Source organism: Cyrtonyx montezumae, unplaced genomic scaffold (assembly GCF_038088225.1).
Source record: "Cyrtonyx montezumae isolate F1298 unplaced genomic scaffold, pur_monq_1.0 scaffold_8, whole genome shotgun sequence".
In the NCBI taxonomy this organism is placed as follows: Eukaryota; Metazoa; Chordata; class Aves; order Galliformes; family Odontophoridae; genus Cyrtonyx; species Cyrtonyx montezumae.
The window spans coordinates 43,672,660-43,700,314 of record NW_027072089.1 but is presented as its reverse complement, the minus strand read 5'-3'; the positions used below and the strand labels follow the sequence as shown (position 1 = coordinate 43,700,314).

General features: G+C 39.3%; 1 protein-coding gene across 1 annotated transcript in view; it reads left to right on the top strand.

The window, feature by feature from the left end:
* TTC39C (tetratricopeptide repeat domain 39C) overlaps window positions 1–26,877 on the top strand; it is a 28,119-nt gene extending 1,242 nt beyond the window's left edge. The window contains exons 2-14 of the mRNA XM_065752228.1: window positions 8,777–8,825; window positions 10,261–10,389; window positions 11,332–11,446; window positions 14,800–15,154; window positions 16,409–16,577; window positions 18,656–18,749; window positions 19,323–19,430; window positions 19,873–19,982; window positions 20,605–20,728; window positions 22,303–22,400; window positions 23,554–23,658; window positions 24,843–24,881; window positions 25,480–26,877. Coding sequence (XP_065608300.1) covers window positions 8,777–8,825; window positions 10,261–10,389; window positions 11,332–11,446; window positions 14,800–15,154; window positions 16,409–16,577; window positions 18,656–18,749; window positions 19,323–19,430; window positions 19,873–19,982; window positions 20,605–20,728; window positions 22,303–22,400; window positions 23,554–23,658; window positions 24,843–24,881; window positions 25,480–25,569 — 1,585 coding nt within the window. The 3' untranslated portion in view covers window positions 25,570–26,877. The remainder of the gene's footprint in view (window positions 1–8,776; window positions 8,826–10,260; window positions 10,390–11,331; window positions 11,447–14,799; window positions 15,155–16,408; window positions 16,578–18,655; window positions 18,750–19,322; window positions 19,431–19,872; window positions 19,983–20,604; window positions 20,729–22,302; window positions 22,401–23,553; window positions 23,659–24,842; window positions 24,882–25,479) is intronic.
* Window positions 26,878–27,655: the final 778 nt, after the last annotated feature.

Below are 27,655 nucleotides of genomic sequence, written 5' to 3'. Positions count from 1 at the left end.
TGGGAAACCTCCTTTGGTCAACAGCTTTCAGTTCAGCACTTGTTTTGGATGCGTTCTTCCCTACAGGGACTTAAGTAATACAATTATGTTTTTATTTGCATACAGCCTTAAGTAAGAATGTTGTCATTGACATGGGCTTGGAATTATCAAGTAGAACCTATCCCATATGGGATTGGTAGGCTGAAGGAGCGGCTTTTGGCAGTTCTCCATAGTTCAGTGTGGATGTTTGTCAGCATTAGAGCTCAAAGCTGTCTGATGAAATGCAACTTTTTGAGCTTAGCCTGATGTGAGTATGTGTTACCAGTTATCAGATGATAGCTGTTAAAAGTGAAGGCATAAAGGGGAAAAGAAATAATGTTACAGAAACTTTTCAAGAACCTGCAAGATTATTTATTCGGTAACTCAACCACACGTGAGACTTCAGATCTGTTAATGGGATCGTTTGATCAGTGTTGTGAGATCTGTTGTCAGATGCAGCATATAGCCAGAACTGCATTGGCTGCCACTGTAAAGCCATTAGTCTTTTGTGGCTTGTGGCTTGTTTTTTGTTGAACTAGACCTCTTAGAAGTTGTAGGGGCTTGAAAAATCATCTGCAAGCAACATTGTTAAGTGCATAGGTTTTTGTTTGACGTTTTTTTTCTTTTAAGAAACCTAGATTCCCCACCTGATAATAGTGTGAACCTTCTGAACATGAGCTAAATATAAACAAATACAATATTTTCTTAGATTTGCAACAGGCTGCACCATTGCCCTTAACTCCTCTAGCTTTATCAGCATAAATCTGGAGTTAAAACTGCCAGGTATTAATCTTTCTGTTCAGTATAAACAATATGGACACCATCTGAGTTCTGATTGGGTTAAACTGGTGAGTACTGTGTGGAGGTTAACTGAGGACATGGCATCACAGGTGGAGCCCAGAGCCAGCCTGTGGGATGGCACTGCTTTGGGGGACCACCTTGGCAGTAGAAAGGATACTGCAGTGGAGTGTTATTTCTTCGTTCCCGTTCTGTGGATACCTCAGCTTTTAAGAATAGAAGAAAGAGGCTAAAGGTCTTCGGTTTTTTTTTTGCTGATTATTCATTTTTAAGAGCATTTCCAATTCATAAATGGTTTAAACAACTTCCTTCAGCTAAGGAGAAAGAAGACTGTCAAGTATCATTGGAAGCTTTCCCACTGAACGTTGACTCACAGCGTAGAGCATGAGATTAGGGATATTATAAATCCAGCAGCCTTCTGTCTCATGCTGCAGAAGTGTTTGACTCCTTATTATGAACGGCTCTTCTCAGGAGGATTAGTGAAGTTCTCAACTCCTGTGTAAAAAAGGAGAAATGGAACAAGGTGGATATGTGAAATGTATGCGAGAGTGTATCTTCTAAGAAGAAAATAAGGACAGTGTGGTGGGAATGTGTTTCTAAAGCAGAAAGTGTGCAGGTTTAAAGGATGGGGTCGGCGGAGAAAAACCATGCTGTGTGACCTGTCTGGGTGAAGGAATAAAATAAGAAATTGTGGAAAACAGAACAAGAGAAATGCTGAGTACACGTATTCTTAAAACCTGGAGTTTTTTAAGGGAATGTTTTATAGCATATTTGTTAACATAATATAAACTTCAGCAATGCGCAGCATCGGGGTAGGTGCTTGAAACTAATAATACCAAGCTAAAGCAGTGCGTGTGGCTCAATTTGTTAGATCCAAATGCATGATGAGACAACAGATGAAAATAAGTGATGGAAATGCAAGGTGACATTAAGCCAGCATTGATCAGGAGGTAGATTGTCTCGCTGCTGTTGAATCTCTTGTTTACGGAGCTCAGCAAAGGAACATGAAGAGGAAAAATGAAATGTAGATGTGTCAGTAGCTTCTCTGAAGATAAGGGTGGAAGAGTGGAAACTGACGTAAGTCAGTGGGGTGAAGGCTGGTGGCATCCTGATAGACAGTGTGTGAAGAAGTCCAAAATGCCCTGATAGCAACCCTGTGGGCCATTATTTATTACAGTGACAGAGGCAGGCGAGCAGCTGCTAGATAGAGAGGAGAGATATATATGAGGGAAGCTGTTTTTAGCAGCAGTATAGTACATGTGTAGTAAACGTGTACCTTAAAGTAAGATTTCATTTCTCAAGGGCTAGACAGTGCATTGCACTAAACAATGCATGTAGCTAGAAAACTGACCTGAATACATAGAGAAGATCACGTTGAATGTGACACTTGGTTTGGTGGCCTTCAAGATGGAAACGGGTGGTGGTGCCAAATGAAGAGGTAAAAAGGATGGAGGGGGAGGTAAAGAGATCCATTTGCCAAATGGAAACAAATCTGACGGTTAAGATTTCATACATAGATGACAGAAAGGTAATCAGGAATCTGAGTTGTTAACTCAGAATTTAGAAGGCAGATTAGTGGAGATTGTGGAAGAGTTGTGGTAGTATGTGGGTCTTATGTTAAAGTCAAATAATTTATTTTAAAGAAACTAACTTGGAAGGATAGTGTGCTATTTGATATGCCATTACTGGCTGAGATGTGTACTTGTATAAAGAGCCAGCCTTTGTGATCACAAATAACTTTTAGGATATATTCTAGAAAAATCATTGGCCAAAGGAGCTGTATGTTTTTGCAGTAAATTCCTTATTGTTGTGTGTATGTTGTGTTCCTGCTTGTTTTAAAATATTCATTAGCTGCTTCTATATTTATCTATGAACTCAGACAAACTCTTAATTTTTCATTATGCTTCCGTATCCTACTTTGGAGGAGAGCAATTTATTTTGTTTCGTCCTGAGCATCACTCACTGTATGACTGGAATTCTTAGTGGGTTGTTGCTAAAGCATCAGTGCCCAGAAAAGCTGGGGGGTGTATTGGTGGCTTAATCACTCTACATTATTTAAACGTGAACTGGACTGTAGTAGCTCTGGGATCTAATGTATCTGGAAGGGAATTATTACTTTGGAAATGAATGTAGAGAAATATGCTAAGAAATTATATATGTTTTTTCTAATGTATCTCAATTTTGATTTTTTCCCCACTTTTAGTGATAAAATAGGGCTGTATTGTCTCAGCCTTGTTAAACAGGCTTAAAACTCTAGAATGTTATCATCATGCATGAAATTGGGGCATGGCAAATGCCTTTGTACTGAAAGTGAGTTATCGTTTTGAAGCTGTGCCATGAGATGAGGTGAATGGCTAGGGATTTATTGGGAGAAGCAGTGTCTCATGTAGCACTGCTTTTATATAGCTGGAAAAGAAATCTATTTCAGTGAGTTTAAGTTTAGTAAGCTTAGTATTCACAGAAAGCAAAGGTGGGAGCGTTGCTGTGATACAAATGCTTATTACCAAAGGTGATAACAGTAATAAAAGAACATACCTACCATTTGTTCAGCATCCGTTGAGGTATCACAGTGTACTAAACACCCAGCATCAGTCTAATATCTTAAGTATTTCTTTGCATTGCTGAGCTTTTTCACCCCTGCTATTGAATGTGCTTGTTTGGAACACACGTGGGATTTGAGGAAGCAGTAATTCCTCAGTGCTGAAACAGTGTTTACTCCTTATCTGGTGTTGTGAGTTTTATATTCACATCATACATTGCATGGACTTGATCTTCCCAACACTTACGCTTTGACAAGAGATGGTGGGTACATACAGCTTTCTTACATCTTTTAAAAAATGCCTGGGTAATTCAGGTCTTCAGAAGCTGACAAAAAGTGATTGGGTACCTTCAGTATTTAGGGTCTTCAATAGTAACAGTTTTGTGGTGCTTTCTTCTTTGAGCAGCATCCCTGAAATGTGATGCAGGTGAAATGTACTTGAGCCAGTAGTTAGTAAATTCAAATCTTGCTGGTTACTTTTTATTCAGTTAATTGACAGGTCAAAAGCACTTGTTGTCTTCAGAAGCACAGCCCTGAAACATGATGTTATTTAAACGCTAAACTGAAAAGTTTATGGTAACATCTGGTTGTGCTACAGAAATCTGTCTTGACAACTATGCAATGCAGAATGACAGTGTTAAGATGTATGGGGCTCAATTATCAGTGAACAGGATGCGTTGCTATACAAAGCAGTGTTATGCTTGGGAAAAGCCTCGGTGAATGGGCCTCAAAGCATTTAACCTGATGCCAAAGTGGAGCTAAATGGTGGGTGGATACTAACACAGACAATTTCAGAGACCTAGTATTTTGTGCTGAACACCTGGCCTTGATCCAATACTTGTATGCTGGCACAGGTAAGAACAGAAGTACTGTGTTAATTGGGGGCTTACTATGAAGGCTTTACTGTTTTGAAGTTCCTCATTTTGCTGATTATCATTTTAATACTGAAGCTATTTAAGGTAGTACGTAGGTAAATTGTTGATGTGTGCCTTGAGCTTAATGCTACTCCAAATTGGAATGCAGCTTCCCTTCAGATATTTATAGGCATTGGTGAGATACCCCTTGAGCTTCCTCTTCAGCAGGCAGAACAGGCCCAACTCTCTCAGCCTCTTCTCATAGGAGAGGTGCTCCGGTCCCTTCAGCATCTTGGTGGTCCTCTGTTGGGCTGTCTTCAGTACGTCATATTTCTCTTGAACTGGGGAGCAAGGAAGTGGTCTCAATACTCTATACGTGGCCTCAGCAGCCCCAAGTATAGGAGAAGGATCACCTGCTGGCACTACCTTGCCTGGTGCAGCCTTCTCAGCAGCAAGGGCACGCAACTGGCTTATGTTTAACTTGGTGTTTGTCAGAGCACCAGGGTCCTTTCCTGCAGGGCTACTTTCCAGCTCAGTTGCCCGCAGCATGTCCTGGTGCATGGGGTTGTCTCTCTTCACGTGCAAGACTTGTCGTATCTGTTCACTGAACTGCACGAAGTTCCCAAGAAGACAATGCGAAGGTAACACAGGACAGTCCACAACACAATATGAATATATGCATGAATTTGTGAGAGAGTGTCATTCACTGGTTTCAGCGTGGGATTCATGAGACTGTGACACCAGATTTTCCTTCATCTTTGAGCTGTTTAAAAGTCTTGTGACTGTTCTTCACTGAGTGAAGAAAATTTGTTCTCTGAAAGAGTGGTCAGGCACTGGAATGGCCTGCCTAGGGAGGTGGTTGAGGCACCATCCCTAGCGCTGTTCAAGAAGCGTTTAGATGAGGTGCTAAGGGATTTGATTTAGTAGTTTAGTGGGTAGGGATAGTGATAGGAGGATGGTTGGACTAGATGATCTTGTAGGTTCTTTCCAACTTAACGTATCTATGAATCTATGAGTGGAGGTTATTGCTTCAAAGTGGTGAGGACAGGTTGGATAGTGCAACATCCCAGCATTCATGTCGATGTCAGTATAGCCATTGTTTTACTGTTAGTGTTATCACAAGTGCTGCTTTTTTATTTTTTATTTTTTATCATATCTTTTGGGGTTTTTGAAAAGGATGTAAAGTCACATCTATAGCATATGTTGAATGGAGGGTTATTTTCTTGGAAGAAAGTTATTTTGGTCCTTAGTCACGCATTAGCGTTTACGATGATTGTACTGCGTTGTTACCAATTTTTTCCTAGCTCTAGAGGTAGAGGTAACTTTCAGCTATTGAAGAAATAATTCAGCAAAATATTTGTGAAGATTGAGCACTAAGCACAGTTGTTGTTTAAAATGGGCTTTAAGTGCTGAAATTACAACTAAAATGGTTTTCCATAAAGCTGCAACAGTAATTTCTACCCAGTGACTAGGCAGGACTATGGTAAAGCATTCTTTATCCCATTTATCATAGAATCCTTAGAGTTATAAGGGACCTCTAAAAGCCATCCAATCCAACTCCCCTGCAATGAACAGGGACACCACGGCTTAATCAGGTTGCCCAGGGCCTGATCAGCCTCACTTTGGAAGTCTTCAGGGTTGGGGCATCAACCACATCCCTAGGGAACCTGTTCCAGTGCCTCACCATCCTCTCTGTAAGACATTTTACCTAACCTAAATCTCCCCTTGTTGAGCATGTAACCACTTCCCCTTGTTCTATCACTACAGACTCTGCTAAAGAGTCTGTTCCCTTCTTTCCTGTAGCTCCACTTTAGATATTGAAAGACCGCTATCAGGTCACGCTGCAACCTTCCTTTCTCCAGGCTGAGCAGCCCCAGCTCTCTCAGCCTGTCCTTGTAGGAGTGGTGTTCCATCCCTTGACTACAGGAAGGGACACCTCCCTCTAGACCAGGTTGCTCACAGCCCCATCCAGCCTGGCCTTGAGTGCTTCCAGGGAGGGGTCTGTCTCAGTTTCAAAGAGCAAGTTGGGGAGCTGTCTTGAAGTGTGTTGACAAATATTTGTTTGAAATATTTCTCAAGTTTTCTTAAATCAACTTAGACAAATATACTTGAAAATCTGTATTTAAGGTTTTTGGTTGTTTTTTTTATTATTATTATTACTTGCTACAGAATTCAGAATCTCTGGTAATCTTGGAAGTGTGGTTGACTCTTAAATGTAACTACTGTCCTGTTACCATTCACCCAGAAGAAATATAAAGGCTTTCAGAATGCACCTGTAGCCATTGATATTTAAATGTGTGTGTGTGCACTCTTTAAGAGCAGATTCTTAAATCCTAAGTAGTCAAGACAAAGAGAGCTTTTGGAAGATGCTGGAAGAGCCTACACCTCTTCATGCTCTGCTGTTGCACTATTTATGCTGTTTTAGCAGCTTCACTCCCAACTATGGCCCTAATTCGCCTTGCTCTATTTGAAAATATTGTTCCTGTGGGTAGGGAATCACTTTATGCCTGAATCTGATGTATTTCAAGCTTTCAAACCTTCAGCAACCATTTCTGTAACAGAAGGATCCGTGTTTATAAATATTCATAAAAAATGAATAACAGTCTCAAATTGAAAATATTTTTTTGTGTGCAACACTTCTACTATTCGTTCTGTAGTTCCCCAGTATTTAAATTGCGCTTATACTTTGGTGAAAAGATTCCTGTATTCCTTGCCAAGTCCTCAGGAAAGCGTGGATGCTGCTTCCTTCTGAGAACCAAATGTTGCTGAATGCATTTCTTCAGTTTCTGTGTGCAGGAGAAACAAACCCTCCACATTTTCGTTCTGCTCTGCAAAGTTTTAGTACAGGCGTAAAGCTTCATATTGTACTGATCTTGGTTTTTTTTGTTTTTTGTTTTTTATTTTAACAGGTGTTGAGACTCTTGAATTTTAATTTCTCCCTTAAAATAACCTCTTGATCCATGCCTCGTAGCAAAGTAAAATTTTCAGCGTGGATGGGAGCTTAGTATTCAAGAAAGGCATTGTAAGGATTTTAAAGGAAAATTCTCACCCACCCGTGTCCTAGGCTCTCAGTAGGAAACTCCAAAGGAGCAATCTCCAACAAGAGATCCTTCCCCAGTGGTGGTCAGCCCTTAAATGGGGTCTGGGAGAGGTGGAGTCAGACTGCACCCCTTTGGGTCACTCAGGTGAATTGTCTTCACCTGTGCTCCCATGGCTGACTCAGTGCTCACCTCAGGTGATCAATCAGTGGTTCAGGCCATCATTCAGCAGTTCCTATTCATTATGGCATGTTTTCTTGCTTGTTGCTTCCCCCCCCCCCCCCCCCCCCGTATTTTAAAAGGCTGCTGAGGATGACTACTTCAAATCCACTCTGACAGTCTTTCTCTGAAAAACTTCTGATCCAAATGGATTTCAGTATGAGATACTGATTATCTACAGATGCTGAATTGGGATTCTGACATCTCATTTAAAAATATACATAGCTATTTACCCCAGATTTGCCTTCATGGTTGCCTCCGCCAACCTGCTTTCTCTCTAAATTTGCAGGTCTTGGAAATCTGGCAAATGAAACGTTCACTTTATTTTTGAGCTTTCTTGAAGGTATGATGTAACATAAGGACACAAGTGTAGCTATTTCTTGTGCTGTCTGCTGGGCAGCTGTGGGTGTGTGGTGTTGGCGCTGCAGTGCGTGTGCCCTTGGGCCGTATGGTGGAGGTTATGCGCCCTGGAGCAGCGTGGTGAGGCTGGGAACTGCAGGCCTCTTGAGTTGCAAGGAGGACTGTGAGAAGGGCGGAGTGCATGCTGAGATGCCAGAGGCAGCACATGTAACTTGTGCACCTGCTGCATTTATAACACAGCTGCTGGTAGACAGCAGTCCAGATAGGGAATAATGGCAGAGGCGTTTACTGGCGACCATTCATGTTCTGACAGCAAAGAGGAAAACACCTGATCTAGTTTTCTAAGTCATTAATTATCTTAGAACTGTTACATACAGTGGAGTAAGATAAGTGTTCTGGCCTTGGAACAGAGCAGCAAAAACCCATATGCACTGTAGCAATTCTGTGGCATGTGATTTATTTTTTTGTAATCAAAATAAATGAGCTTTACGGCAGGAGGGAGAGGTGGGAATCTCTTAATTGAACTGGTTAATGTTTGTGTGCAAGGTCAAACTGGTAGTGATAGAAGAGTAAAATCAGTGGATTTTGAAGCTTTTGTAGCTTGAAATTATTTTTTGGCATGCTCTAAACATGTTTTCATGGCAGTGGTTGCTCTTAGTAAGTAGATAAATCAGCAGCTCAATGTGCAGGAATTGTTTGAAGATGTATTCAAGTCCTACTAGAAATGATGAATGGATGTACCCATGTATAAATACAATTTGCCTTTCTCTGTTAGATTTTGCTGAATGATGCAACTCAACACATAAAAAAAGCCAACCCTCACCAACCCCCCAAAAAATTGTCCTGAATTTATTTACTGATGTATTATCCAAAATCAAAAAGTTTAATATCAATCTTTACAATGGGAAATGCATGTAAATAGATTTAACTGCTCTTTGTTTTCTTTACAGAAATCATAGTCCATTAATGAGTTTTGGAGCCAGTTTTGTCAGTTTTTTGGTGAGTAGATGGGAGCAGAGAATAAACATACATCTCTTCTCTTGTGCTTAATGTTTGTATGTGAATGCATGAGTTCATAATGGTGGAGGTAAATGTTTGTAGGTGAATCTGTGAGTTCATAGTGGTGGATACTTACATCTGTTTCTTTTTATGGGACTTAGTTTTTTGGAAGTGTTAGGTTAAGGGTATGCAGAGAACAAGTCATTGCGTTGTATAAGACTTGTTTACTTATGTGGTTTAAATAGAAAGTAAATGTTCTGTGATTCAGCTTCTCAGACGTATGAAATATTTATGTGTTCCATTAAAAGAGCCATAATAAAACCCTCTCTATATGTGCAATGGAGGCATTGTTAAAATAACACTCATGACATTTCTGTTACAGCTTTTGCTAGGTTTTTTTTTTTTTCAATTGTATAAAACCGAGTATATCTTTTCAAAACAAGTAAGCAGGTCTTGATTTTAGGCTGTCTTTATTCTGACATTGCTGCTTAACATTAAAAACAATATTACCACAGGTAATTTCTGGTGCAAAGACAGAATGTATTGCAGTATGCTAGAAATACGTACACTGTAAATGAAGTTAATTAGAATTCTCTCTAATGTCTGTATGCAGTACAGGGAAAAATACTGGTTAGGAAATCTGTGGTGTATGGTTTGGTTTTGAGTCAATGGAAAGGAGAAGAGAAAGGAAAGAGGAAGAATCTCCCAGGTTTGCTTGTCTGAATTGATGCACTGAAGCAGTGTAACATCACAGTGCAGTATCAGTGCATCTTGAACGTATCTTGCTTAGCTACTGTTCTAAAGATAGCTGCAGCACTCTGCATGCCTGTGTCATTCAGGGCTTTTGTTTAATAAAGCATTAGGAGGCTACTTGTCCTTAAATTCTTTCTAAATCTGTTCAGCGATCACTGGTCTGATGCGTGTTGCTTTTTTTCCCCGATTTGTTTTTCCTTCCTAAACGTGTAGGAATTCTGGTTCCTATTTCTCATTATGCAGTAGCTGTCACTTTTTACTGACTTTGAGGCCCGTTATTTCTATGAATGAGTTATATAAAAGCAGCATCTTCTGCATGAAAGCAAATGGTGCCTTATGTAACAATAATTGAAAGTGAATTTTCACAGATTTTTCTTGCACTAAAGTGCAGGGTGACAACATACTCAGTTTGACAGCATATGAAGTTGTATTAAGACAAGAGGATAAGTCTTAATTAATACGATCAGATTAGTCATAAAGTTTTGTTAAGGCACACTCAGATCTCTGGTTTGCTTCTTTGTAGATGGATACGTGCTGATGTACCTGTCGATGTTAATATGCTAACGAAAAAGTAAATTTTATAGTCAGTTTTCATGAAAGCTTTCACAAAACATCCTGCAGCTTTTTCAGGAATAGAAATATTTCGTTTTTATCTCCCAAATCTGTGTTCTGTTTTTGGTAGAATGCCATGATGACGTTTGAAGAGGAGAAAATGCAGCTGGCATGTGATGACTTAAAGGCTACGGAAAAGCTTTGTGAGAGTGACGAAGCTGGAGTTATTGAAACAATCAAGAATAAAATTAAAAAGAATGTAAGAACGTTTTCTGTAAAACATGGAATCCTACATTGCATAATTATTTCTGGAAACTTCCCTTCTGTGCTTTGTTGTTTATTTTTATTGTTTTTACTGGACTGTTTTTGATATGTGAAGAGCAGCTGAGATAAACTGTAGATTTAGAAAGTAAGTTGAATATCTCGGTTAGAAATGTAAGTATCATAAAGTAGTCACATTTAAGCATTTCCTCTTTTAATGCAGGATGTTAATGTTAGTAGTTATTTTCTTAAGACCACAGATTAGCAAGCTACTAGAGTTATTTTAGGAAGCTTGTAGCCTGGCTGATTCAGCCTGTGTCATTCATACACACTCTGGAAGTGCTCAAAGGATGAGATTGAGCCTGCCTGAAAGTGCCAGGCATATTCCTTGGGAATTTTCCCATTTCTAGATTTTTAATTCTAAATAGTGAAGGAAGAATGAAGCATGTAGACTGAGAGGAAGTGTAGAAGTACAAAATCCTGTGTGACATAGTGGTTCTGTACCAGAAAAAGTAGTCATTTTTCTTCAGTTTTTGCATCACTTGATAGAAAGTAATGAACCTGTGTGCTCTTAAGAGGCACTGTATTTCCCCTGCACCTTGCCATATGCCCCTTTTTTTCTCTTCTGGTTAGGAATATCTTTTTGTTGCACGTCTGAATTGTTTGTGAGTGTATTAAAGAACATAAAATATTTTCTGAGTTTATGTTAAAAAAAAATATATATATATATATATTTAATGTTTTCCTGATTATTAAGTAGGGGTTTGATAATTTATGGAAGAAATTTTAGCATAGTTTTGCCCATGAAAATGCTGAATTGATTTGGTAGCAGCTATAGTACTGCTTGCAGCTGGTTTTGGGTTTGTTCATTTGTCAGGTTCAGACTAGTGTTCTTTGTTATCTTTGCTAAAATTTCTTGTGCTTGTGTTATTCCAAACAGGTCGATGGACGAAAATCTCCTCTATCCATGATAGATCGTCTGCAAAGACAAATAATTGTAGCGGATTGTCAAGTCTACTTAGCTGTGCTCTCATTTGTAAAACAAGAATTATCAGGTGCATTGTGGCTTTAATGTTTGTATGTATTTTTTTGCATGCTATCTCTGTAGTAAAGCTTGATCTTAATATGGCAAGGTGACTGTCCACATCAGTTAAGTTGATTGTATTTTGAGAAAGAGCATGGTTCCATTTGAGTCTATGGGTAGGTATTCCAAGATTGGCATGCTTGTAGAGGTATTTTTCTACTGTATATGTAATAGTGTTATAAATGAGTTGAGTTGGTACAGCTTACAGCTTTCCCTTTTTTGTAACAGATTCACCTTAGATGGGTAGGAATCCTTTGCGTGTTCCTGTAGAGGTGTTAGAACAGTTGGTACAAAGATGGTTAGTGTTTATGTGCTTTGTGTGGCCTGTGTGATGGAGCAGGCTATGAAGTGCTGAAGCCCAGACCACCTGGGGAAATCAGAGAGTCCCATATGCATTGTGTGTGTGACAACACAGATGACAAGATGCCAGCAAGAGTGATTTTAAATGCAGCATGTTCAGGTCTGAAGTGCTGAATCAGTTCTTATCCTTCAGTCACTCAAGTGCGTCCTTGCATGCCAAAGAGGTTAATCCTGTCTTACTGAATACAAACCTCCTTGTCTCATCTGAAAAGCTGTTTATAAGGTTCTCTTATGCACCGTGTTAAAACATCCCTTTGTCCACGAGATTATAGAAGTAGTGGTCAAGGTTGTACAGGAAGGGAATGCATTTCCAGGTTCTCATTAATACTAGTGAACATCATGAGATGGCAGCCAAAGCCGGCTGTCAGTGAAAGCCCTGCTGGTCAGCTGAAAAAAGGTGGGGAAATAACACTCAGATCCTTTAGACATTAAAACCTTTCTGTGAAGGGTGTGATGATTCCTGTAAGACACAGACTTGGTTTCTTTCAAGCCAGAGTATTGAGAATGTGTTTGTTGTGTTAGCTAGAAGAAATTTGGGGCGTGTTTTTGATTGCCATATCCACATCTACTGCTGGAAAAAGATTTTTGTATTATTTTTGTCACTAGTGTAGGTTTTTACTTTTTTTTTTTTTCCTCCCTTCCCACCCCCAGGTTTATAACTGGGTTGGGTACTGTGACTGAGTGGTGTTTGTTCCCTTTCTCTCCTGTCTGCTGCTCCAAAAACCAAAGTGGGTAGCGGAGTACTGCAGAGCATGCAGTATATTTGGGTTATTCTACTGAGGAAAAAATAAACCAGAGATCTTTAGTTAAAATTCCAAGCAGTTAAATGCCATCTTTAGTGACTGTTAGTTGCTGCCACTGTGACACCATTTACCTAAATCGCTGGGTCAGTTATTTTAGGTTTTCCAAGTGTATTATCTTTCTGATTATGTATAAATATCTTGCTTTTATGGTGATGCTTCTGTTTTGAAATAGCAGCCAGATTATTGAAATGTGTCTCGTTTCAAAACAGAGGCAGATTCATTTTGCTGATCAGTGGATGATGAGTGAAAAATTTCTTGTGTTTTTCTTCCTGGAACAGTTTGACAAGAAGCATATGATGACATGCAGGCTGCTTTCTCATATGCCTAACACGTTTTCAGTTTTCCTGTCCACCCTCATGGATATAACAAAAATAGTTTCATCAAGAAGTTCATAATACAGCAGCTTGCATTATCTTCCAGCAGCAGTATTGAACTACCTAATTTTTCATTGTATTAGGTTATTTTATCTAAGCATATGAAATCTCTTAATCTTCCATTCTTAATGAGCTGTTAGTGGTAGTACACTGGTGAAGGTAAAGCCTCAAGCTGTACTATTTCCCACTCATTTCTGTTTGATGCATGTGCCTGAATGTAGTAGTTTTTCAAAGCTCTTAGCAGTCACGTGATCTGTAGGATAAGTAAAACACCTTGGTTATCTTCTTGGCAACCCTGCCCGCAGCAGAGGGGTTGAAACTAGATGATCTTTGAGGTTGTTCTCAACCCAGGCCGTTGTATTATTTGTCTACTGCTTTACTGTTGAGTATTCATCTTGTGGCGAACCAAAAACTCTTCAGATATCTCATGCAGCCAAAAAGTGTCCGAATTGCTGAGAAGTGGACTAACATAAGTCTCATAATGCAGCTGAACCATGGCAGAGGTTTGCATTTATTCAGAAGAGGTTTGATACGGAATTCAAGATACAGGATTCCTTTTTGTGGATACTTTTCACATTGACAGCATCCTTCTGTTACATCTAACAATAAATTTTGCAGACTTTCTCATTGTAATTTAAGATAATCAAACCAGCTTTGCATAAACAGAATTGAAAAAGGATTAATCTAATCAGATGCTTTCTCTGGAATTTATTTCTATATTATGCCAAATACTTCTATGGATTGGTATTGTTGGCATTTTCCTGTTATTTCACGTAAGCCACAATTTCTGGTCTACTTCTGCAGAGATCAGTGTTATAACTGATGACAGACTTGGTGGTATCCATTTAGAACAGCACTGCTCTGTCCTTATTTGTATTTTTTTCTCACTTTCAGTCCTTTAAAACCTCTGTCAGTGCAGTTTGTAATGGTTGGGGCTCGAACGCACACAGAACGCTTATGTCAGCTTCTGCAGTAAATGCACACAGGTGTATTCTGTGTTTGCTGTTTGCCACTTCTACTGTTGTCCAGGGATGTTCTGTAACCAAGATGGGTGCTGTGCAAGCACATGAATCTGACATCACATTCTGCTGTCGTGTCCTCCTGTAAAGAGGACAGGGAGGCTGAGGCTTCTCATTCTAAACTAGGAATGGCCAGATTTTTAGGGACATTTAGGGACCGCTTAGCTTGCATTTGAAATTGAATAATAATTTGAAAACATGGGTTTTAAACATTCTTTTATTGTTTTTTCTTTCTGTCAATTATATATATTTTTTAAATTGTAAGTTCCTGCATTTCACAGTCTTGGGGGATGGGGCTAATAATAATGTTGAAAATCCTATTGTTGGATCCAAAGTTTGTTTGTTTTTTGTTTGTTTTCCATAAACTTACTTTGAATGTGATTTGGACTTCTGGCAAAAGCTCTTTCAAGCTTTTCTTTTCTCTGTTTGCCAGACAGTAATTTTGTCTCCATTCTGTAGTGGGGCAGAATCCAGCATTAAGTTGTTCTGGTTCCTGTATTCCTTCCTGCCAGTTGTATTGCTGGATAGCTACAGGAAAGCCTCTTTGTGTTGGCTGCTGTTTTAAGGTCTCTGAAAATCACTCAAATTTGTATTACACAATGTGAAAGATCTCTTCTATGTGACAGTAGCAGCTCTTTCTGCAAAATGCTTTTTGCACTGTTAATTTAATGCTGATTGAGAGCATGCTAGGATACATGTAGCATTTCCTACTGATTGTGTTCTGCTACTGAAATATGTTTGTTGTAACATTTTTTTCTTGCTGTTTAGCATACATAAAAGGTGGATGGATCCTCCGAAAAGCCTGGAAGATTTACAATAAGTGCTATACGGACATTAATACGCTTCAGGAAATATATCAGAAGAAATCTACTCAGGAATCCTTGACTTCTGATGCTGCAAATGATAATCATGTTGCTGCAGAAGGTGTAACGGAGGATTCGCTAAACAGACTGAAAGGTGCTGTTAGCTTTGGATATGGACTTTTTCATCTTTGCATATCCATGGTGCCCCCAAACCTGCTCAAAATCATCAACCTGCTGGGTTTTCCTGGAGACCGCCTACAGGGGCTTTCCTCACTGATGTATGCAAGTGAAAGTAAGGACATGAAGGCCCCTTTAGCTACGTGAGTAGCTATATTGAAATGCTTTGGTAGATAACTTTGTACTGAAAGTAAGTAAATGGGGGAGAAAAATCAAAGCCAAAAAAAATGGTCATGTTGCTTTAAAGAAAACAACAGCAGGTAAAAGAAACTTGCAGTGTGTTGTTATACGTGCCATGGTTTAGTAAATCATCACTTAGTAGGGCACTAGATCTCTCTGCTGCTAGTTATTTGTGTGCTTGGGGTCGAGCTGTATTCTTCAGTACCTCATATTCTAATGTCTAATAACACATGTGTTAATAGAGTAAAAACAGGCATCATCTGAACACTCAGTAATTTGTTCTCGTCTGTGGGGAGAGCATACCATTTTGTATGAGAGTAACTGATGTCCGTTATTTATTATTGACCAACAGTCTTTCCCACTTCATTTTTAATTTTAGCATCTGAAGAAGATTGAGTGTTTTTTTTTTGTTGTCTTTTTTGTTCATTTGTTATTCATTTTTTTCCCATGCCTTTGTATTGCATTCACGTTTTTTGGATGAAGAAAGGGTTAGCCTGATGTAACTTACAGCTATTTATGAGGGCAGTTTGTTTGTGCGTTCTCCCCCAAATTAATACCTTCATTGTTGGACTGACTTTAAGTGTAGTCAAATATTACTTCTGAAACATGTAGAGCAGAGCTAGTTTCTTCTGCTTGAGGAGTTATGCTTCTGGTTAAGAAAAACGTTAAGGTTAATGTTTCTTTTGATTTCTTTTGTGTCATTGCTGGGGAAAAAAAGCAGCATTCTTTTTCCCAGCATGACGGTGGAGCAGGGATTCGTCCAGCTGGCCCTGGGAAGCTTTGTGCTTTGCCCTTGTTTTCTTGTGAGTGATATAGGTCACGTAGAAATCTGCCCTTCCGGGTGTATTTCTGTTTTACATTGGTTTCAGGTGTGTGTATATGTGCTGGGGAGTGGGGTTTGTTTGTGTTATTTTTGTTTCCCAATGAACAATTACATTTTACTGTTTAATTGTGAGTTTTCTTGCTGCAGGATCAATAACTTGGATAGAGTTGCTGGACATGATGCTTTGATACATAGTATGAGCTCGATGGTTACTTTGCTTTTGGTTAACTTGCAGTGAATTGTATATGCTCCATGCGGTGGTATATGGTAACAGTATCGTGTTCTGTGGTCAGGCTGTATAAGAAAAGATGGCATATCCTTTGTTTTTCAGGATCGTTATCTTTAAGTCTGCGTTTATGAGCTGTAATCATTTCTGCTCTTGTGTCCCTTTTAGATTAGCTTTGTTGTGGTACCATACAGTCGTTCGCCCCTTTTTTGCCCTTGATGGCAGCGATAACAAGGCAGGATTGAAAGAGGCAAAAGAGATTCTTGCAAAAAAAGAATCTGCTTACCCGAATTCTTCTCTGTTCATGTTCTTCAAGGGAAGAATACAGCGATTAGAGGTACTGCATGTTTCTGTTCTTTGGGCTGATGTTTTCCCCATCTCCTCCCCTTGGTATCTGGTGTTTATCTTGTGTGGATGGACTGTGTGAACTTTAATAAGTGGTGACTGAAGATACAGATGTACAGAAAGATAAGTGAGAAGGGAGGATTAATTTCTTCCTAGTTGCAGGTTTGCATGCCAGATCAGCCCTTACGCTCCTGTCTGGTTTAACAGCACTTTGAAATTCTAATTCTTACACTGATGCATTTGTAACTTCATTCTATAAGTGACCTCGCTTGGTAACTTCTTGTGGTATAAATAGCCATTAGGGTTTTGCTTGTCAAGCTGAAATCTGAGTAGCAGCTACTGAGTACATAGCATTTATCTTCCGCTTTTCATTTTCTGTATTGTTTGCTTACAGCTAAATCATCTCCAGTAATTCCCCTTGCATAATTGCTTTTGCTTTTAAGAGAACAAAACAGGATGTTTTCTGTTGCTATGGTGAGCTGTGACCCGAGCAGGATGTGTCCCATAGAAATGTGTTTGTGAATGCTGTTGCAGAATGGTATTCTTCAGACACTGCAGTAGCCTCATGGCTTCTGGCTCTGTTATCCTTTAAGGATGTGTGATAATCCAAGCTGGTAAAAGTAATTGGGACAACCGTGCTGCTGTGTTTATTGGACCAGAATATTTATGTGGCTTTTCCACCATGGAGGAATCCCAAGCAAAGAGCACAAAACCAGAATGTTCTGCTTCTCAGTGGAAGATTGTGTTCTGAATCTGGTGTGTTTCTGCCTTTTGGCTTGTAGTATTACTTTGTCTTCTGTTTAGATAGCAACACCTGTTTAGGATCGTAATCTCCTTTTATAAATAGGACAAAACAGTCCAGTCTGAAAAGAGGCTGATAGCTTCACGTGGAGAGGGGCAAGGGCATGAGGCAAAACCAAACTGTGAAAGAAAGGTCAGCCAAACTGTATTGAGAAAGGTCACTTCTCTTTGCCTGTACTCTGAGTGTGTAGTTATAAACACTTCTTTGAGACTGGGACATGAAAAAGACAACGAACAACCTCATGTTCTGAGGCTGGATCTGTTGGACTCCATTGACGTAGTTGAAGGCAGGAAAAGTATGAAGTGCTCCACTGAATGGCAGGACACAGTGCTTTGCTCAGGTGTGCTACAGTGTTCGACCTGCAGGGTAGTAAGTGTCCAGTGTTATTACATTCTTAAACGCACCACTAGCAAGTTCTCTTGCTCTTTTTCAGTTATCTTTTTCAGACATCTTGGTGTCAGTAGCACGGTTCTAACGTAAGGCTGGGAGAGAGTGGAAAGCTGAGCTAGGCTGGGCAAGGGTAATAAGCACTGAAACTGAGAGAGTTCTTAGAACGAACTCTTCATGACAAGTAAAAAAGGAAAAATAAAGACCAGAGATTACACGTTATCAGGCTTATTTTCAGAAATGCTTCTATTATCTCTCTTGTTATGGCTCTGCATGGCATGTTTTTGGAAAATGATCTCTGGAGGTCCCTTCCAACCCCTGCAATTCTGTGATTCTGTGATTTCATTCAAATATAAATTTGAGTTGTTTTATATTAGTGATACTTCCTTTTTCTCTTTCAATTTGGTTATTGCATTATGTTTTATATCATTAATATGAAACATGGGCAAAAATATGTTTGCTACAGGACCTCTTTTGTGGTTGTTGGAGTAAACAAAGACTTTTGTTATAATTTGCCCATGCTTCCATTCAAAAGTGATCAGATCTAAATAGCTGGGAGGAGGGAAGCTGGCCAAGGTGCAGTGTGAAGTTGGTATGTGAAGCAGTTACCCCTTCTCTTTCAAACTGATAGCTCTGTGGTGACTTTTGTTTCAAATCTGAAATCAGTTTTGAGTTGTTCCTCTCTCTGGGTATGTTTTTCCTCTCATCTAGTCAAACCAGAGGCTGCAGTCTGTGTGACAATGCTATCTATTTTCACTCTACTATTATCTTCAAATTCATATTAATACCAAACTGATTGTGTTTGTTTAAAATGTGACAGATAATTTGATTGTGATAACTTCAGACATCTGACCTTTTTTCCCTCTTATTGCTTTTGTTAGTGTCAAATCAATAGTGCCTTGGCTTCATTTCATACTGCTTTGGAACTTGCAACAGACCAAAGGGAGATTCAGCATGTCTGCTTGTATGAAATAGGTAAATGGGCTATCTTTGTGCTGTAAATATTTCACTTTCAAGTTTTGACTAATAGCTTCAATAAAGAAAATGAATGATTTTGCTTAGGTTTATTAAAAAAGGTTTTAGAATGCTGGCTTTTGTCTTCACTGGATGATGTTAATCATCCTGTCATCTTAGCTGGTTGAGTTTCATAGATTGCAGGACCTATGTGTTGTATTTTATTAATATCAACAAAAAGTTCGTTCTCTGTTTTTAAGTTGCATGCAAGTCTTTAGTGTAGAGGACCTTTAAATGTGTCTGGCTGAGGAACAATACAGGAGCTGGAAGTTGCTAGGGAAGAGCTTTCGGTGTCTGTTTAGATTTGTTGTTAGTGTAAATTGGATTTGTCTTGTACAGCACATATAACTCAATATTTTGCAGTTAATTTAAACCAGATTTGAAACATGTTATTGATCAGTTTTGTTTCTCAGTTTCCCAGTTATTGGTATAATTAAGCTAGCTCCAGCTCTCATAAGCAGATGGTATGTTTCAGTAACGTTTATACCACGTTTGAATTACAGTGCTTCCCTTAAGTTGGTCTCTTTTTTTCAGGCTGGTGCAGCATGATAGAAATGAATTTCAAAGACGCCTTTGAATCCTTTGAAAGGCTGAAAAATGAATCCAGGTGGTCTCAGTGCTACTACGCTTATTTAACAGCAGGTGAGTGTTTTCAGTGATGATTGCAAGTGGTAAATCAGTGATGGGATACAGTACTTCTTGCACTGGCTGGTGCTGTTATTGTGTTCCACACTGCTGCTTGTGCAGCTGTCAGACTGCACTTAGGTCATTTTGTTGATGTAATTTATTAATGCATGTGTATATGCCCTCGCCCTCCAGCTATGATTATTACATGACCTATTGCTAAGCTGACAGTGAATTGAAAAGATTTACTTAATAAATCCTTAGCTGTGGAGTGATACTAGGTCCTTTAATGGATATGAAAAGCAGTAGTGGCTTGTTAATGATCACAGAGTGTACCTGGGAGAGTTGGGATCCTTTGCAGAAAGAAGTGAGCAGTTTTTTTCCCCATAACTCTGTGATGTTTAATCTTCCCCTTTTTCTTATCCAAACGTTGCTAACACATTTTGTTTCTGTGTCCTAGTGTGTCAAGGAGCCACTGGTGATGTCAATGGTGCTCAGAATGTGTTCAAGGAAGTTCAGAAGCTTTTCAAAAGAAAAAATAATCAGATCGAACAATTTTCAGTGAAAAAGGTTTGGTTTAGCATAAGCTAACTTGTTTCAGAGCAGTAATTAAATTTGGGAATCGTTGCATTCTTTACCATTCTTTGTTCTTTCGAGTGAAGTATCTGTTTTCTCCTACTTTGCTTTTCTTGAATTAATGGGAAGGATTCAGGGAGGAAAAAAATAGTGCCGTATATTACAAGACTCGGCAAACAGAATGTGAATGGGCTTTTCAACTGAAGCACTTATTAAAGATACAGATGCACAAAGCTGTAGCTGCTCTTGTAATTTTCTCTCCAGCTTTGTTTTTCCTACTCCTTATTTCTTATCCTTTTTGTCAAAGCCATGGCTCTTTCTGAAAGCTAGATTTGTCTAGTGAGTATCACTCATCTTTAGGATTTTCAGGCGATTTAGTATCGGCATCCAGGCAGTATGTAGTTGGGGTTGTGAGCTAGAAAACAACTCCAGGCTGCAAATAAAGAAGCTTTAATTTTGATCAATTAAAAAGTTTTGGTTTTTTTGCCAGCGACTGTTCTTAAGAAAATCATTGGATGCTTTCATGCAACAGTTACAGCTTGATGAACTGTTTGTGAGTATTATGTTCCTTGTAGAAGGACAGATGACAGATCTTTTCTTTCTTTCCAATTTGCAGGCAGATAGATTCAGAAAACAAATGCCAACCAAAGAGCTCTGTGTCCTGGCATCCATTGAAGTGCTGTACTTATGGAAAGCCCTTCCAAACTGCTCCCTCTCCAACCTACAGCATATGAGCCAAGGTATAATATAGATTCTTGATGTATTTATTTGTTTTATGTGAGGTATGCAGTTTGCTTTCTTTGCACAGACTAGCTGACAGCAGTAGTGTGAGAATTGAAACCTGTGTGCTTATGTGATAGCAAAATAGCTTCAGGGAGCAAAGTAGGTTGATTTGCCTTTTCCCCAGGACTGGTTGTGGGTTTTATTCTTTTTTTTTTTTCAATCTAATTTAAATTATTTGATAACAGTCACATCAATATCCCTAATTTTCTTGTCCCAAAACATAATGGTGAAGGTTATAAAATCAGATTTAGTCATGGAAAAATAGACTTTAGTATCTTTTTTTCTGTAGTTTTCCTGTAGAACAGTCAGTCTTAGAGGTGGCAAGCAGTAGTTCTGTCCTGCATACTCAAAAGCAATATAGATCTTCCTTATAAACTCCCAGCCAGTGGTGCACATTTGAATGTGAAATAGCAATATGGATTAAAATTCAGAGATAAGCTTCTTGTATGGCTTGACACTGACAGATGGGTCTGCATCAGCAGTCCTCGGTTGTAGGTTTTCTGCATAACAAAGATGTTCTGTACCTTATATGTTTCTCAGGAATCACGGGATGATGGAGTATTTTTTTTAATTTGTTTCCTCTCTTGTACAGTGTGGGTTTACTTTTCGGAGAGGAGCTGCCAGACTTTTCCCAGGTGCTAGGAGCTTACATAATAAAGCCAGAGGGCTTGTAGGGATTAAGCTATATCCTCATGTATCTTTGTAAGTAAAATACCAAGTAACTTGAGACGTGTAATAGAAATGAGAACTGACAGTGTTACGTATGTGTCCAAATACTTAATGCAACCAACCCTTCGTTATTCGTAGGTGGTTTATTTGCTCACTGCAGAACTGGTTTAAATCAGTTCCTTGTGGAACTAGCCTTGATTTAACAGCTGTTCTGAGTTGGTGCTAATAAGCCTGATCAAAATGGAGCCTGATTCATCTGGAGACGGTTATGTGCATCAGTGGATTCAGCACTACACAGCTGAGTCACAGCCTGGCCCAGCAATTAGCCATACCTGCTCATCAGCAATGGAATTATGATGCTGGAATACTCTAATCTGGAGTTTTAACTCCAGTGTGGATTTCTGTGTCTGTGTCTTGTTTTCAGTTCAGAACAGATTACTTTATTTGAATTGCTTGGATTTTTTGCCCTGTTTTCTGTGAAACCTGGACTATGCATTTTTTCTTTCAATATCTGGAACCAGTTGCCATTAACACCTGGAGGAGTCAATTGTTTCTTAACTCTAACTTTCTAACTGATCATAAAAAGACAGAGAAATGTGTTCTCTTCTTGTGAGGAGAACACACCAGCAGCCTGTGAGTTCAGAGGGCCAATTCATTCCTGATAGGAATTATTACCGTTAGTGACAGGTTGCTTGATGAGATTGACACAAAATGGGTTGTATTTAAAAGAAGCTAAATTACTTTGACGTTGATTGTTACTAGCATCTTGCATTTGCTGCTCAAATTGACTAAAGAAAAAGATTGCAATTCTTGTCTGAGATTTCAATCCATCTTGTTTGTTTGTTGGGATGTTTTCATTAAGCTTGTCAGGATGTTGATGATTCATCAGCTGTTGGTTTGAGGAACTTGCTTCTTGGTGCCATACACAAATGCTTGGGAAATTCCGAAGATGCTGTTCAGGTAAGTTGTTGTCAATTATACCATTAGTTGTATTTTATGAACTATAATTTTATTAAACAGTCAATACTGTTGAGGAAATCTGTTAAGCAAGCTGCTAATTTTCAGTGCTATTGATCAGACTGCTGTATGAATTCCAACAGAATATACTGGGTTCTTTTCAAATCTTGAATTTAGGACAGCTTTATTCTATTGTCTTGTAAAAGCAATTGTCTGATGTTGAGTGAGTATGGCAGTTAATGTGGCCTGTGGAGCAAGAGTTAAGTGGAAGCTGGGAAGGTTGGAGAAGTTCTTGTGCTGCTGGGTTTACCCTGTACAACAGCAAAATCAATGGAAAAACAAAGCAAGCATAAAACTTGATGGGCCTTTCAGAGGTGTAGATGTACTGCTTCTGCTCTAAAGCTATTGAGCTATTAGACACTAAGAGGTGTCATAATTAGCAAATATAAAGAATACTGTTGCCACTGTAGGCAAAATGTTTTTTCCTTTCCTCCCCAGAACTGAATACAATTCACATAAAGAACTAGAGAGCTGTCATTGGTATGACATCTCCCTCCCATCTCACCCTCAGAAGTAGATTATGTAATCCATGTGCTTAGTCTCCAAAGATGAAGTGCCTTGTTAGGCTTAAGAGTTTTGTATATAATGTTGGAAAAGCCTTGACATGGTCTACATATTGCTTGGTGAAAAACGGAAACGGTTTTGCCTCAGTTCAGTTGTGTTAGTGAAAACTTCCAGGTCCTTGCGTAAAGAATCTGTACCGTTGGAAATGTTAACATATTAATAGAATCCTACAGTGGCCTGGGTTGAAAAGGACCTCAAAGATCATCTGGTTTCAACCCCCCTGCCGTGGGCAGGGTCACCATACACTGGAGCAGGCTGCCCAGAGCCACATCCAGCCTTGCCTTGAGTGCCTCCAGGGATGGGGCATCCACAACCTGCCTGGGCAGCCTGCTCCAGTGCATCACCGCCCTCTGAGTGAAGAGCTTCTCCGAACACCTAACCTAAATCTCCCGTCTTAGGGGAGATACTCTCATGTGAAGTGTGGGCTAATATCAAACACCTGAACTTGAAAGGTACTTTTGGATTTTCAAGTGATCATATCTTCCATTTTAACACATGATTTCAGTCTTTTTTTTTTCTTTTCTTTTCATAGTACTTCCAGCAGGCTGCTAAAGATGAACTGTGCCGTCAAAACAACCTGTACATCCAGCCCTATGCTTGCTATGAGCTTGGCTGTCTCCTATTAGACAATCCGGAGGTAATGCTGCAACCTATTTTTAAACTCTTCTAAAGAATGATACAAGAAGTGGGATGCAGGTAGAGAAGTTGTCTGAAGGCTCTGAGAGTTCGGAGCGCTCCCTCTTCCCTTCTTGCTTTATATATAGCACGTGCACACGGTGACCTAACAGCTCTCACACTGGGTGTCTGGGGGCTGAATAAGCCTCAGCTTGTAGCTGCTGCTGAGAAGCTGCAGTAGGTAGCTCTTAGTATGTGAAGGAAGCTACCTCTTGTGGCAGCCAGTGAGGAAATAAATGCTGCTTACGTGGGATGGGGTTGGGTGGGGAAACGCAGGAGCTAGAATTAGAGGTAAGTGGTGCTGTTTTTAGAAGACTGCACTTAACTAGCTTGAGATATTGTACAATTCGTATTTGAGAGCTCTGTAATGACTATAAAAGAAGGGAACAGAATTTTATACGTTATCTTTACCGGAGAGGCTGAGTGTATTGAACACTGTGTGTTTTAGTATTAAAAAAAAATCACACTTTTATTAAATATGTTACTTGAAAAAGACTCAGAGTTATATTTGGATCTGTCATACGATCTGATTCATTTCACTAAATTAACTTGATTAGAGCCATATCGTGTGAGATTTTAGTTCTCTCTAAACCATATCTATCAACACAATGTCTAAACATCCCTTGAATACCTCCAGTGTTGGTGACTCCACCACCTCCCTGGGCGGCCAATTGCAGTGCCTGAGCACTCTTGGAGAAGAAGTATTTCCCAGCATCCAGTCTGAATTTCCCATGGCGCAATGCATGTGCTTTTCCTTTACAGTTTGAAATCAAGATTGCTAAAACAACTTTTAATTCTTAAACAATTCCTTCAAATAAAGGACTTTGATTAGGAAACAGAAATTATTCTATCAAAGTTACTTGTTTATCTGGAACCTGTTTTGTCTCCCTGTGCACTGCTGTAGCTCAGTGTCATCAGTAGTGACTTCCTCGTGAAGCTGAAATGGCTCTATTTTTGCTGAAGACTTGAAATGTGCAGTACTGCTTTATCAGTATTCCTGATTTTACTAGTTTGAGAGGTTTTTGTCTGCTCCATACCTTGTTTTCAAGGCGGAGGTGCTATTCTAGACTGACTAGGCTATATACTTGTGATACACTCTGTAACACTGGCAATGCAATAGTGATGCAGTGTCTTTTCTTTTTGTAGACCGTGCCAAGAGGCAAAACCTTACTTCTCCAAGCCAAGGTGAGAATTTAACGTTCTGGGGGTGGGGGGGGGAAATCTGAGAAGCTGTGGTGATTTGTTTGTGCCCTTTGTCAGTGTCCATCACGTGTAATCTACAATGCTACCTTTGTAGGTTTATATTTATGTATGTGAAGCACATCTGTGTCCTGCAGATATGTATTTATAGGTCAGTCACAGTACACAGCTCACGGTAGTGACCTCTGCTGAACTGTTACGAGCTTGACACATTTTTTGGCTGAGATTTGGCAATGGAAGTTTGAAAACTGCAGCTCTCCCCTTCATAGATGTTCCCTCTGGTCCCCGACTTTGGTGTGTTGGGATCTTTCTTGAGCTGTAAGACTTGCACAATTTTCCAGGTGCTGTTAAACTGAATAGAATCCAAACAACACATAGAAAACTGAAGCTTTCTGCTCTTTCCACCAACTTAGAGCTTCTGTAACAGAGAGATAAATAGCAATACAGAATCTCCGCTTCGTCTCTTCAGTGTGTTTTGTAGCTTAACCTCTTAAACCATTACTAGTAAAATTATGTTCATACCCTAAAGTGAAGGAATGCAATATTTGCATGCTTTTCTTTTTTCTTTATTTTTGTATTTCAGGAGGAATTTACAGGCTATGACTTTGAGAACAGATTGCACGTCCGCATCCACGCAGCCTTAGCCTCTCTGAGGGAAGTTGTTCCACAGTGATGGGCAGGAAGTTGTGTTATCCATTCCCACAGTTTCTGCACTTTAGGATGAAGCAGAAGAAGCAGCTGTTGGGAAGACCAGCTTTTCTTCTGAAAACCACTTGTGCCAGAGACACTTTTGTAGTATGGTTAAGAGTTGGTATGGCTTAGTAAAATATGATTTCAACTGGAAGTAAATTAAGCAAGCAGAAGGTTAAGTGGCCTTGCAGATTTTAACTCTTCAGTTTTTAGTTTGTTTAAATCGAGGGGAACACAGTTATTAAGTGACTCATCAGGGGAGCCTAAACAAGCACACAGCTTACTTCAATGTTGGGAGACAGGATTTTTTAAAAAGCATTTTAAAGTAGATCTAAATCTAAAATATGTTAAAGGGGGGAGCAGTTCTGTTTTGATTAGAATACAATAAAAGTAGCTGGTGCAAATGTTGAAGAAGGGAGTGCTCAGGACACTTACTTTCTTGAAGCATTTGCCAAAACACAAGAGAAGGAAAACCACTTAGCCACAAAAAGCAGAATCTTGCTGAATTTTAGAGGTTTATTTCAGCGAATTCATGATGAATTATTGGCCAATTTTAAACCTCCCATCCCCTTTCCGTTCTTTGTTGCTATCAGCTTGCCTCCTACTTCTGATATAAATTCTGCCAACACTTAGGACCTTTGCTTCTGGTGCATTCCAGCCAAATACTTTGTTTTACATGTAATTAGGGTGAGGGTGATTTTCATTTTGCTCTTACTATTCTGACTAGTGCATTCAAGTAAGTAGGCCACACACAATCATTGTACATGTTTTCCATTGAAGCTGCTACACCTTTATCACAGTGACTTTTACTGCTACTAAAACAAACAGACAACACAATTCACCCACCACCCAACTCCAACCCTATTTTTATAGTTTCACTAGTGCTACACTATCTGAAGTCTCTGTATGATATTCCAAATTTTTGATGTTAAGATAGTGAAATGCCTCTGAGAGCTTGAAACTTTCTGTTGACGTGGGTTGACAGTGATAGGAAAAGGGGGAATGGTTATAAACTAAGACAGGGGAGATTTAGGTTAGATGTTAGGAGGAAGTTTTTCACTCAGAGGGTGGTGACGCACTGGAGCAGGTTGCCCAGAGACGTTGTGGATGCCCCATCCCTGGAGGCACTCAATGCAAGGCCAGATGTGGCTCTGGGCAGCCTGCTCCAGTGTATGGTGACCCTGCCCAGGGCAGTGGGGTTGAAACCAGATGATCTTTGAGGTTTTCAATGGCCTTTTCAACCCACGCCATTCTGAGATTCTATGATCATGACCACATACATGTATGTTTTTTTGTTGTATTTTTAATACTTGGCCATCTATGTGCTCATTTGTAGCTTTTTTTTTTTAATGAACAAACAAAACCAAAAACATTTTGTCTATAGCATCTCCCTGTGTTGTATATTCAGTTAGTAACATTATCTAGAAGGTAAATATTTTTTTATAGAAACTTATGAATGGAAATCTGACCAGGAAGTTCACTGAATTATGTTACTTTGCAAAGCTAAGAAAACTGGATACCTTTGGAAATAATGATCTAAAAGCCTTATCTTTACTTTGGTCAGGTTGCCTTAAACAGTTCCTTAGCTTCGATGTTTTTCTTCTTTTTCTGACTTGTTGCAGAAGATGTTGCCGTGTCACCAGAGTTTGACACCTTGCCCCACATCTAACCTTCATTGATTTGCTTTTGAGGTTGCATCTAAAGCAAGACTGACACGGAGGAGAAAAGTAATACTGCATTTGGTAGGCCAGACGAAATGGGTTGCACTCCTACAGCAGTTAAACTCTTCTGTTGCAGTTCCAGAAGGAGAGACTTTATTTTTCTAAAATGTGGGTGTGTTACACACAGTATGCTGCTGGCTCTTTTATTCTGCTTAATCAGTAACTCTGAATCACAAAGGAGTGTTCAGCCTTTTTTGACTTGGTCAATCCAATTAACTGAATTGAAAACAACATATTGTGTGTATATATATAGCGAATACTTAGAATCCAAATCATAATTGTAAAGAAAGGTCTTTCAGTGTACTTGAAATCTTATTTTGTCCTACCTTTTAATATTTTGTGTCAGAG